Source organism: Plutella xylostella, chromosome 11 (genome assembly GCF_932276165.1).
Source record: "Plutella xylostella chromosome 11, ilPluXylo3.1, whole genome shotgun sequence".
Taxonomy (NCBI): Eukaryota; Metazoa; Arthropoda; class Insecta; order Lepidoptera; family Plutellidae; genus Plutella; species Plutella xylostella.
In genome coordinates, this window is record NC_063991.1 from 5,100,015 (window position 1) to 5,111,374 (window position 11,360).

Genomic DNA, 11,360 nt, shown 5'->3' on the forward strand with positions numbered 1-11,360 from the left:
ATCTAAAATCCGGCCCTAAGCCAAGTTAACATGAGTTGAATGTATACTTAAGATTGTTAAGGAAGGAATAGTCAAACATATTTGGAGTTTACCTAGTATTATTGCATTAGTATACCTATTGTGAAAGTAGGATAAAAACAGAATTTATGCTGGCAATGTCCTAGCCAATCAGAGCTTGACTTGACAATTAGATTGACCAATGAGAAGAGAGCTTAATGGCTGAACGCCAGTGGCGATATCGAGATTTTTAGGCCATCCAATAATTCATATTTTACTTAAATCTTATTCAATGTTGACTGTGTAAAATGTGTAATTTAGGATTTAAAGAGAAATAGCACATATGACACCACCCTAAGTTTGAAATAAATTGTGTGTGCTTATACATTTTATGCAATATATTATGTACTTATAAATATAAAGTAGTTAGCACCATCTGCAACTAACAGTCTATAGGAAAAAATTATATGAATTGGTCACCAAAATATGAAATTACAATATGAATTTTAAAAGTTAACATGTAAGGTTGAAAATAGTTTTAGTCCTTATTACCAAGTGTCTAAACTTAAGTTCTTATAGTGTTTTAATTTTATACAGGATGCATTTTGACCAGTCGTTGACCCGACAGATGTATATGCCCCAAAGCAACAGAAAAAGGTCCGATGCTATTAAAAAAAAAATTGTCATTAAAGAACTATAATTAGTTACTTGTTTGTACTTTTTAACACCATTTTGTCCACCAACCCGCACTAGGCCAGCGTGGTGGACTAGGCCTAAACCCTTCCTTCAATGGAAGGAGACCCGTGCCCCAGCAGTGGGGACGTGATGGGTCGGATGATGACTTTTTAACAAGTCTTCGGGTTGACGACTAGTTTAGATACACTCTGTATTTATGCATAGATGTTCACTTAATATTGTGATGTTTAATGAAATAAATATAATAACTGTTATATTTTGTTGTTTCTCTTATTTTCATTTGACGAAATACTATAGGGTTCGATTCCCGGCTGGGGCAGATATTTGTTTAAACACAGATATTTGTTCTCGGGTCTTGGATGTGCCCGTAAAATGGTAATAGGCCCGCCCCCTATTACATTGGGACTAACATACACTCTGGCGAAAAGTGGGTGCAGCAATGCACCTCTGCCTACCTCGCAAGGGAGTACATTAGTACAAAGCGTGAGTGTGTGTGTGTGTGTGAAATACTATAGGACGAAGGCAAGTAAGTACCATTTAGATACATAAATAGATAAATAAGTTATTTATTTATATTTCAATATAAGGTTTCATAAAATGGAATAAAAACAGAGTTTCTCACTTTGTGTAATATTTTTAATTAATAATATTATGCATTAATATCACAGTCAAGCTATAGTTAAATAATTGTATAAAACTAAGATAAACCTACATGGCGTGTTATTGTACAGTTTTTTAACAACTAGGTATTTCAACTAAAAGTATTAATTTGTTGTTTGACACATACTAATATAACTCACTATGGGTCTCTCTTACTTAAACTTGGTATACACATATGTATTTGAAAAAATCAGAAGTTTGTGGCGTATGGCAAAAACAATACTTAGTGCCAATTTCGCCATAGTGGGTTAGCATAACCAGGGATTATTGCGTGACTTTTGACACATCTGTCAATAATTTAATATAGAGATGACGCATACGCATAATTGATCAAACTTTCCCTGGTTACGATCTAACCGACAATGGAGAAATTGGCACTTAACCCCTTAAAATAAAGTTATGGTTTTGGACTTTCATTCAATGGCAAACAGTTCCAAATACGATAGCCATATTTCGTCTTGGCTAGTACTAACAAAAACTTTTGACCTATAAAAATATTGAAGTCTCCTTATTCATAAAAAAAGTTACTGGACGCTTTAGCTATTGCACTGTTTGGTCACTCTCTGAACAATTTGTTCTTTGATAGAGAGGGACTAAACAGTTCTATAGCTAAAGCGTCCACTAACTTTTTTATGAATAAGCCCTGTAGGAATATACTTTTTTGACATAAACATCTTGGACACAAGCCCATTTAGGACAGGACCACTGTAGTCGGCTGACAGTAGTGGCTGGATAAGCAAGACAGAGTGTTGTGTTCCTTGGAAGAAGCCTATTTCCAGTAGTGGACGATATCTTTCTGATGATGATGCGTCTTCATCTTCCAAACCACGAGAACGGATCGAAGGGATTAAACGTTCTTACGTTTGAGTTGTACTGTTTATCAGCTGATATCCTTCTTCTATGCGAAGACTCGGCCCTGTAGAAAAATAATAATATGATACAGTTTAAAAAGTAAAGAACTGCTAGCACTATCTATCAAATTGTAATAGAACTAAGTATACGACGCTAGATGGCGCTAAATCGTAAAACTCAGTGTTCATACACACAAAATAAACTTTGCTACTCGTCACTAGATGGCGCTAAAACGTAAAACGGATGTCCAACAAATGTACCGGTAAAGGAACAGTCCCCGGGTGTCCTGGCTGCAGCTGTGGCCGAGCCACGTGTCGTTGCCGCTGCAGCGACCCTGCTTCAACTCCTCCCAGCTCATGCATCTGAGAATTATGGTATGAGCAATTTATTTTATTTCTGGTTTTAGAGGTGTGGCCAATATTAACTTGTATAAACTGAAGCGGAAAATACCTGTTTCAATTCAATCGAAATAGCGCTTTTACAACATCATGCGGCGGATGTCTCCGAGAGGGTAAATCCATCAATCATTGCCAACTTCCGTTATCCATCACAAATTCACAACCCATCACATCCCCACTGCTGGGGCTCGGCTCTCCTTTCAGTGAAGGAAGGTTTAGGCTTAGTCCACCACGCGGGCACTGTGCAGGTTGGTGGACCACTTGCGTTATACCAGGTTAAATTGTATCAGTGTGGACCGTTCCTGCTATTATATGGGTACATAAGATACATTGACCGGGCGAAGTCACTTATAAAATGCCACTTTGAACAGCTCTCTCTCTGCACATACCTCTGCGCCATGAGCGTGTTGGCGTCGACGGCGGAGGCGGCGTACAGCTTCCACGCCTGCGCGTGGTCGCACTCCATGCTGAACCGACGATTCTGTGGATGTAGAATAGATTGTTTGCAAGCGGTGCTGTTATGAGCCTTGTCGGGCGACTGACTGCTTTCTAGATTGTGTTCTTACGAATATTATGTCTAATAATTGTAATTTATTAAATATTTAGAGTTTTATTCGTCGCGAAATGGGGAGTAATCTGAAAATCAGCGCTGTAAGGATGGTATATTTATTTATTTTATACTTTATTGCACAAATATGAAATATAAGTGTACAAAAGGTGGGCTTAATGCTAAAAGCATTTTCTACCAGCCAACCGGTAAACAGGTGGTTGCAAAAAGGGTAAGTATAGTAAGCTGAAAGAGGGTGACTCAGAAGGTCATTCTGAACAACTTTTGTTCTACGAGTATTAAAAATTTAACCCCTGTCACCCTCTTTTCGGCTTAGGCCTAATTTCACACCATTCGGTTAGGTTAAAAATGCCTCGGTTTGGTTACATCATGGACGGTTAAGGTTAGTGAGTGTCCCACCATGCTAATTCAAGGGGTTAACTCCCTTGATCGGGTGATAAATTTAATTGCTGCTGTGGGGATACTCTTTTTACAACATTACTAATAGTAAAATCCGAAGCAAGTCTACCGCTTTGTGGTGTTTCTATGGTCAAGTACCTTGCACTCCGGATGTCTGCTGACGTACACGTCGGCGTGCCCCACGGGCTGCTCCAGCCCGAGTACCCCAGCGCTCGTGTGCACTACCTGGACCAGGGGACAGGAGATAAATTAGTTAAAAAGAGAGCAGGTGCAAGATAGACTCGCGAATGAAGGGTTCCGTACCTATTAGATAGGACGCCAATATGTTTGCCAGCACACATTAGTATTTCTATGAAATACAATGTTAATAACTAATTTTGCGGTTGGTGGTCGCTTAACTTTAATAATTAAGTATTAATGAATGCAAATAAGCAACAACCTGGCTTGCGGCTCCAATTTACACAGTAGCTAGGCTGGCTGAGGTGAAAATAAGGGGATATCGATATGTACAAAGGTTTCTCTCGAGCCACGTACTTACCAAAAACTTCGCTCTCCCTTAGAATATAAGTCTGTATTCTATACAGGGGTCAGTTTTATTTGCCCTAGACTGTACGCCTCGTCTCTCTTCGCCCCCTCTCAGAACAGAATAGAATACAGGGGTCAGTTATCTTTGCCCTACACTTTATGCCAGCCTCACCTATACAAACTTGGCGTCTCTCCTACAAAAACAGGGGACAATTTTGTAGGATCTCAGAATAGAATACAGGGGTCAGTTATCTTTGCCCTACACTTTATGCCAGCCTCACCTGCACAAACTTGGCGTCTCTCCTGTCCACTCGGAAGGCGGCGTTGTGCGCGAAGCACGGCTTGGCCGGGTCCAGCGCTATGATGCGCTCCAACTTCCTGACAACACACAGATGGACAGAATGTTAGTTAACATAATCATAAATATAAGTGTAGCCCTTCCTGCGCTCGCCTTTCAATGTTTTGAGTGAATAGTTTGTAAATTTTCACAGAACTAAAGTTACCGTCAACGGCAACGAGTAGTCGATAACAGGCAAACGTAGCGTGAGCCCTCGTGTAGCCCTCTGGCCATTAAAACAACGACCTTAGACAGGTTTTTCATGAAATTATAGATTCTAAAAGTAGTGCCACCTAGTGGTAGGTCACTACTTGCTATAGAGGAACATAGGCAGCGCCATCAATTGGTGAGTAGCAGCCACAGATCACCTGTTTATTTATTTATACTTTATTGCACAATATACTATAGTAATAATGTACAATCAGGTGGACTTAATGCTAAAAGCATTTTCTGCCACTCAACCTGCAGGAGGTACAAGATAAAAAAGTATGGCATGACATATAGTAGATTAGAACAGACTAGCGCCATCTATGAGCATTAGGAGGTATAGTGCCACAAACTTATCTGTACCGGTGACAGTTAACTAATTTGGTCCATATCTCATTATTTACTAATAAATTATATATTGATATAGATTAGATGGGTTTATAAAAACCTCAAGGGTAAATTACCATTACGGGAAAACTTAACATCTTAAAGAATGAAGAAATATTAGACATTTACGTGAGCTCTCACCGGAACAGATAAGTTTGTGGCACTGTACATAACAGCGACAGACACCTGTTCCTGAGATAATATATTAGAGCAGCGCTACCGCCATCTAGCGGTAAACATCGGTATCACCTGTTCATGTGTCTCTGCACGAGCTTGCCCGTCATGCCGGCGACGTGCGCGCCCAGACTGAAGCCGATCAGGTGGATGGACTCCAGGGGGACTCCTGGAAGAGTGGTTATTAAATTAATAAAATTATGTGGTATGTGGGATTGTGAAATCATGGGCCTTCAACTCTCTCAGCACAATAAGCTTGCTTGTGTAGGCTTGCTATAGAAAGAAAGAAAGAAGAAAGAAAATACATTTATTTCACACACACACAGAAACCACACAACAATAAAATAAAACAAATAATAATAAAAAAAAGCTTAAAGTAAAGCGAAATAAGCAAGGGTGTTGCTTCCCGGTGCTGAAACGGGTTCTAGCTCAGCTTGGTGCTATGGTAAGCTATAGCGCTGGTATAGGCTGACGATGATGATAATGAATATGAAATACATTTTAAACTCACCTCTAGCCACCATCCGCTTGATCATATGGTAGAGCTGATGAGCCACCGCCTTCACCCGCGCGGCCGAGCCCAGGTACCCGCGGCAGAAGGCGCGCTGCGTGTCTAGCACGTGCACCGAGGAGTACCTGAGGGGTAGGCAAGATAGTGAGGTGTATCTGAGTGGGTAGGCAAGGTAGGTTTGTAGGTGGTTAGACTTTTGAAGTGAAAATTGGGGGTTTGCTGGATGGGTAGGCAATTTTGAAGAATACACTATGCAATCTCTCCTTTCTTGTTAAGTGTAGGTACTTCTACATTTAAAGTACTGGGTATTCTGAGGGAAACGTGGCAGTTTTGGAAAACGCGGAAGTTATGATTTTTTTCTAGTTGATCTTACATTTCACCTTAATATAGAAACTTTATAAATATTTAGTAGTATAATTATTTCTTTCTATCTACCTGGTAAGCAATGCCCCGACTAGCGCGTCGGCTGCTTCGTCACTAGGAGTGTTCCACCAGCCCGGCACGTACACCGCCACCTATGTATGTCAAATATATGATTACTAACTATCTAAGTAGGTAGGTATACCGATGTCAAAGGAAACTACTCGCCAGAATAAATAGTTCCGCCCAGAAAATGCCAACATCAAATAGCACCAAATGGATGGGCTGTTAAATGTAGGTACAAGGTAGTAAGGGGGGCAGAAAAAGCTGACCCCTCTCAGTAGCATTGTTTCTAGAGGGGGGTCAGGTTTCTCTACACATGACCGTCTTTCAATATTGCAGACGAAGTCATTAAGCTAGCGTTTTCCATTGCCATTTGATGCTATTGTCTCTGGAACTTCTTCATTGCCGCGATTGTATTTATTTACACATTGAAGAAGTAACTACCTCAGCTCCGGGCGCAGAGCGGTACTCCACTGACTCCAACCGATGAAGGTCTGACGCGTGCAGCCGAGACAGCACCAGCGTCAGAGGCAGCATGTCGCCTGGAGAGATAGAGAGATATTATACAGGTTGTCTTCAGTTTTTTGCAAGAAGTAAAGTGGTATGGTATGCATGAAGAGTTGTGTGTCCTTCTTCCGACATGACGATGATTATAGATAGGCCAGACAGATTGTCATAAATGTACGGAGAAACGGCGTCGGCAATGCCGATGAAGTGGACGCACTTTTGTTTGAAACAAAAAATATTGAATGCGATGCGTCCGTTGCGTTCGTTGCCAAAACGCTTACCTTAACGGGACACTCTGCATAAAAAAGCAATAACCTTATATTCTAAGAACTTAGGTGCTACGGCGGAAGGAAGGTTCACGCTTCATGTTAAAACTGTATTTATATCAGGATATGACCTGTTTTTATTGCCCGCGGTAGGTATCGTTACAGTGGTGTAGGCTTGCTGCATCCACTTACACTACTGAAACTTATGTTATATAGGTACCTACACCTATTATATAAAATGAAATTAAATAAATATACCATCATCTGTACATTCGGAAATTAAAACTTTGGGACTCTATCTGTAGGTAAAACCTCCTCGTTAGCCTCCAAAACTACAGGCCTGATTTCGTTTCGTTATTTTTGTCAGGTATCTACCTACTTACTTAATTATTTAAATATGACAATGTTCTAAATGTAAACATAAACAAAGCGACGCCGACATAATGCTAACTACCTAGTCAGCAGTAAGTACAATGAAGTCTGTTTGCTGACCGTGCATAAAGTTTTAATGTATTTGTCAGCGAACCAAAATTTAAAGATGGTAAGTAAATACGCGAGTAAATATTAATCCTCAACTGCAGTCCTTCATCGTAAGTATTCAAACTTAAACTGTAGCCATATGACCTTGCTGAGTTGGGCAGTTTTGTTTTGATGATGGTCACACGATGACTATCTTAATGTTTTTGAGCAAATTCATCAAGAAATGCAAATATTAGGTAGCTAATTATGTTTGTTGCGCACATATTATGGTTTCCGTAGTTTAAAATATATGCGTAATCACATGTTTTATTGAACTTATAACAATGCACTAAATTAGGCACTTCGCAGCTATGCAAAATTCCATAAGTAGGTACTTACATATACATACTTACATACATACATATGCCCGCACGACTGTAATCCCCGAAGGGGTAGTCAGAGGTGGCTCACAAGCGAGCCACACACTTTTTGCAGTACATACAAATATAGGTTGATCACGTGATAGGTTGCGAACCATACCGTCGTTTTGGAATAAGTACAGTGCACTTAGGATATACATCGAGAATCTATTTTACCAACTTTTACGAAATAAGAATAATCGGGCTAGCGTAACAAAGCGGATTTCACATACAAAAGAGTTCAACGCAGCACCGAAAAGTTAAGGCACCGCGTTGAATTCTTTTGGTCTAATAATTTTATAAAAGTAAAAAGTTGTGTTTTTCTGTTCTCTGAATGAAAAATATTGCTGTTTCAACCAACAAAATAGATGAATATCTTTTAAATATAGTTTAAATACAGTTTGATCGGAATTGAAACATAATTACGAGTTGAAAATTATTTAATCGATAGGTATACAGTCGAACTAAAAGTCCTGACAATAAAGAGTGCGATTTTATTAAGACTTTTTATGATTGTCAGTTATTTACTTACTTTTACATGCATTCAAAAAATAATATATACCGTTCGGTTATGGTTTTTAACGGGTTTGTTTTTAAATAAATACAATTAGTTAGGATCCATTTCCGTTTTCAGAACTTTATAGTTTTACTGTAAGTAGGTGTTCAGATGTTTACAAGTTCTGTGAAATTGAGTAATTTGAAATGAGAGTGGTCTTCGAATCATTCGTCTGTAGATTTTTCCATTAAAATATTCAAAATTCATGCTCTGCAGTATATTCTTACCTTTTTACTAATAATATTTAAGTAGGTAGCCTCTTATTTTGATTCACCCACGTACAAAACATACCTACTTAACGAGATAGGTCAGACGTGAGTTTATGCACTTTTTAAAGCATTTATGATCTCAATTTAGAAGCCACGTTCCCACGTTATGTTTATTTATAAAAAAAAAAGTACCTATCATCCTTAATCGAAGTACTTAAGTAACTAAGTATTTGTACAGTGAACCTAAAAATAACCTTACCCACGTTAAAAAAAACGCCGACATTAGACGCATAACTTTTGAACGGCTAAGTTGATTTTGAAAAAATATGGCTATGGACACTGGGCATAACACAACCTATGACCCAGATATGCTACCACAGACAAATAGATTCACAGACACTTTAAACTTATAACACTGCTCCATTTAGTCGTAGCCTAAAACAAACTAGGTATATTATAGGTACTTACAAGTAGAAGCAGCAACTTTGATCAGCTCCTCAAAGTCGATGATCCCGGGCAGCAGGTCCGTGACGGACGCCACCGCCGCCGCCACCAGCCAGCCCGCCAGGCACCCCGCCGCCGGCACCCAGCCCACTCGCATGGCCAGGGGAGTCACTGTCTAAGACAGGAAACTAAGTTCCGGAGCGAGCCGTCAGTATTTTGTTTCTCTGTTCGTCTTCTTCCAATGAACATCAGAGTAAGGTTTGTCCAATGATTGGCCAGGGTTAACGTCAATCGCTGACGCAGAGACTTCTTGGCTGAGCAGAGGGTGCTGATGGTGGTTAATGAGGAAGTCGTTGGTTGGTTGATGATGTCTGGAGGTTGTGAGCTATGTGCTGGTTTTCAGCAACTTGTTGGTTCTCTTAACACAATGTATGTTGTAGATAACTAATATTATGATGGGTTAACAAAGTTACTACCGATTACGATGTATTTTTTTTTAGATATTTCAGTGATAAAAAATACACTATTTTACTTAAGTCCAAATACAGTCCGAGAGATGAAAGGCATAGACAACCGATACATACATAGGAATGTAGGTACTTGTACTTCACCTCAAAAAATGCAATGTTGCATTAATTTTAGTAAACATTATGGTTGATTTATGAAACAAATTTAGCATGCTGCATGATTAATAAAACTTTTTTTTAATTTCCTTAATATGAAAATGATTTTAAATTTTTTTATAGCAATATATTTTACCTAGGTACTTAGGTATTTACATTTTTTAGCACCACATTTATCAACAGAGCAAATAAAACTAGAACACTGTCACACAACACAACGAAACCCGGAAGGTTGTCCGTAAGGAACTAGCGGCGGTAAGTCAGGCGCGACCGATAGCCGCTGCGGTGGCGAGGCTTATGTAACTGACGGGGCTTGAAATAAAAAAAACAACAGTTGAAACACGCCGCATCACAGTCGGTTCAGCCGGAAAGCGTAAGTTACCCTTGATCTAGAGATGGGGTTAGTACACTCACGGGCAATGAAAAGTTTCCACTGAGAAAAGCACGAAATTACCTACTCCTGAACGGAAAATGCTAGCTTAATGACGCCTTCTGCGACATTGAAGTACATTTAACTGAGCATCAGGATATTACCAACTAAAAACGATAATATATTTTGTTCAAATTTTAATTTAAGTAAATATTTAAAAAAATTGGGGCCGTTTGTTGTCGACATTTTGTGAGTGGAACTGTTTCTTTGCCCGTGAGTGTATTAACGATTTTAGGTCTATTAACCTTTAAATGACATGAAGTTATAATCCTACTAACCTACATTTCTTCAATGACGTAGGTTTATATAGAATCATATACATCCTGTTTATGCTTGGTCATAGGTTTAAGTATTAGTACTTAGTAGCTGTTCCCGTGTGCCCGTCGCTTTGCTTTAAAAACTTTTCCCGTGGGAATACCGCGATATAAAGTAAGTACTATTAATGTGTTAATCCAGGGTGTCAGCCAACTCAATAACAAATTTCTTTAAAATTGGTTCAGCCGTTTTGACGTAAAGAAGTAACAAACATACTTACACTCATTCATACACACATACACATAGATACATACGCCCATACACACATACTTACTCACAAACTTTCGCATTTATAATATTAGTAAGTACTTATAGGATAGTAGGACTTATATATCTTATCGACATCGACAAACCTCACACTCGGCCCATCACTAGCGGCTCATCCCGCGGCTGTCCTCGGTATTAGATACCGATCAATTATTTGTTCACTAACAATACCTTTGATTTAATAAATCATATTTTTACTTGTAAGCCGGTGCATGGGTAGGTGAGCCTCAAATGTCATGGCTAGATGTCTACCTATAATGAGATGGTTACGGTTTCCGGAAGAAGTTAAATAAATATACCTACTCACGATTCACGAGCAATGAAAACGTTCCACCTGCCGCTGCCGTTTACTTTCAATATGTCAATGGTTTTTTTTTCATTGCTCGTGAATGTATTTAATAGAAAGAAGGCATAGGCCCCTGCTGTTTCTATTCTATTCTTTTATCTGTTGGCTGAAAGTACCTCGTGGTTCTCTCTTAACCAGCTGAAAACCAGCGCTATGGCCTAACGTAGCATCAGCTGAGTTAGAACCCGTTTTTATCATTTATTTTTGTATAGCAGTTCCCGCGCGCTTCGCTTCGCCTTAAAAAGGTTTTCCGTGGGAATCCCGGGATAAAAAGTAGCCTATGTTCTTTCCCAGGGTCTAGACCGTATGTATACCAAATTTCATTCAAATCCGTTCAGTTTTGGCGTGAAAGAGTAATGAACATAGCCTACTTTTTATCCCGGAA

General features: G+C 39.3%; 1 protein-coding gene across 1 annotated transcript; it reads right to left on the bottom strand.

Annotated features, from left to right (window-relative positions):
- Positions 1 to 1,315: 1,315 nt before the first annotated feature.
- LOC105385587 (lipase member I-like) lies at positions 1,316 to 9,185 on the bottom strand. Its single transcript, XM_048624076.1, has 10 exons — positions 9,019 to 9,185; positions 6,579 to 6,676; positions 6,147 to 6,226; positions 5,712 to 5,836; positions 5,276 to 5,369; positions 4,377 to 4,473; positions 3,709 to 3,795; positions 2,993 to 3,084; positions 2,466 to 2,567; positions 1,316 to 2,269 (listed from the first exon to the last, which is right to left on the bottom strand). Exons 1-10 carry the CDS (start codon positions 9,149 to 9,151, stop codon positions 2,167 to 2,169), a joined length of 1,011 nt encoding a protein of 336 aa, XP_048480033.1. The 5' UTR covers positions 9,152 to 9,185; the 3' UTR covers positions 1,316 to 2,166.
- Between the last annotated feature and the right edge of the window lie 2,175 nt (positions 9,186 to 11,360).

Coding starts and splice junctions, on each gene's coding strand:
- LOC105385587 (XM_048624076.1), bottom strand. CDS start 9,151: ATGCGAGTGGGCTGGGTGCCGGCGGCGGGGTGCCTGGCGGGCTGGCTG. Junction 6,677..9,018: donor CAAAGTTGCTGCTTCTACTT/GTAAGTACCTAT, acceptor CTATCTCTCCAG/GCGACATGCTGCCTCTGACG. Junction 4,474..5,275: donor GTGCAGAGACACATGAACAG/GTGATACCGATG, acceptor GTGTGTTGTCAG/GAAGTTGGAGCGCATCATAG.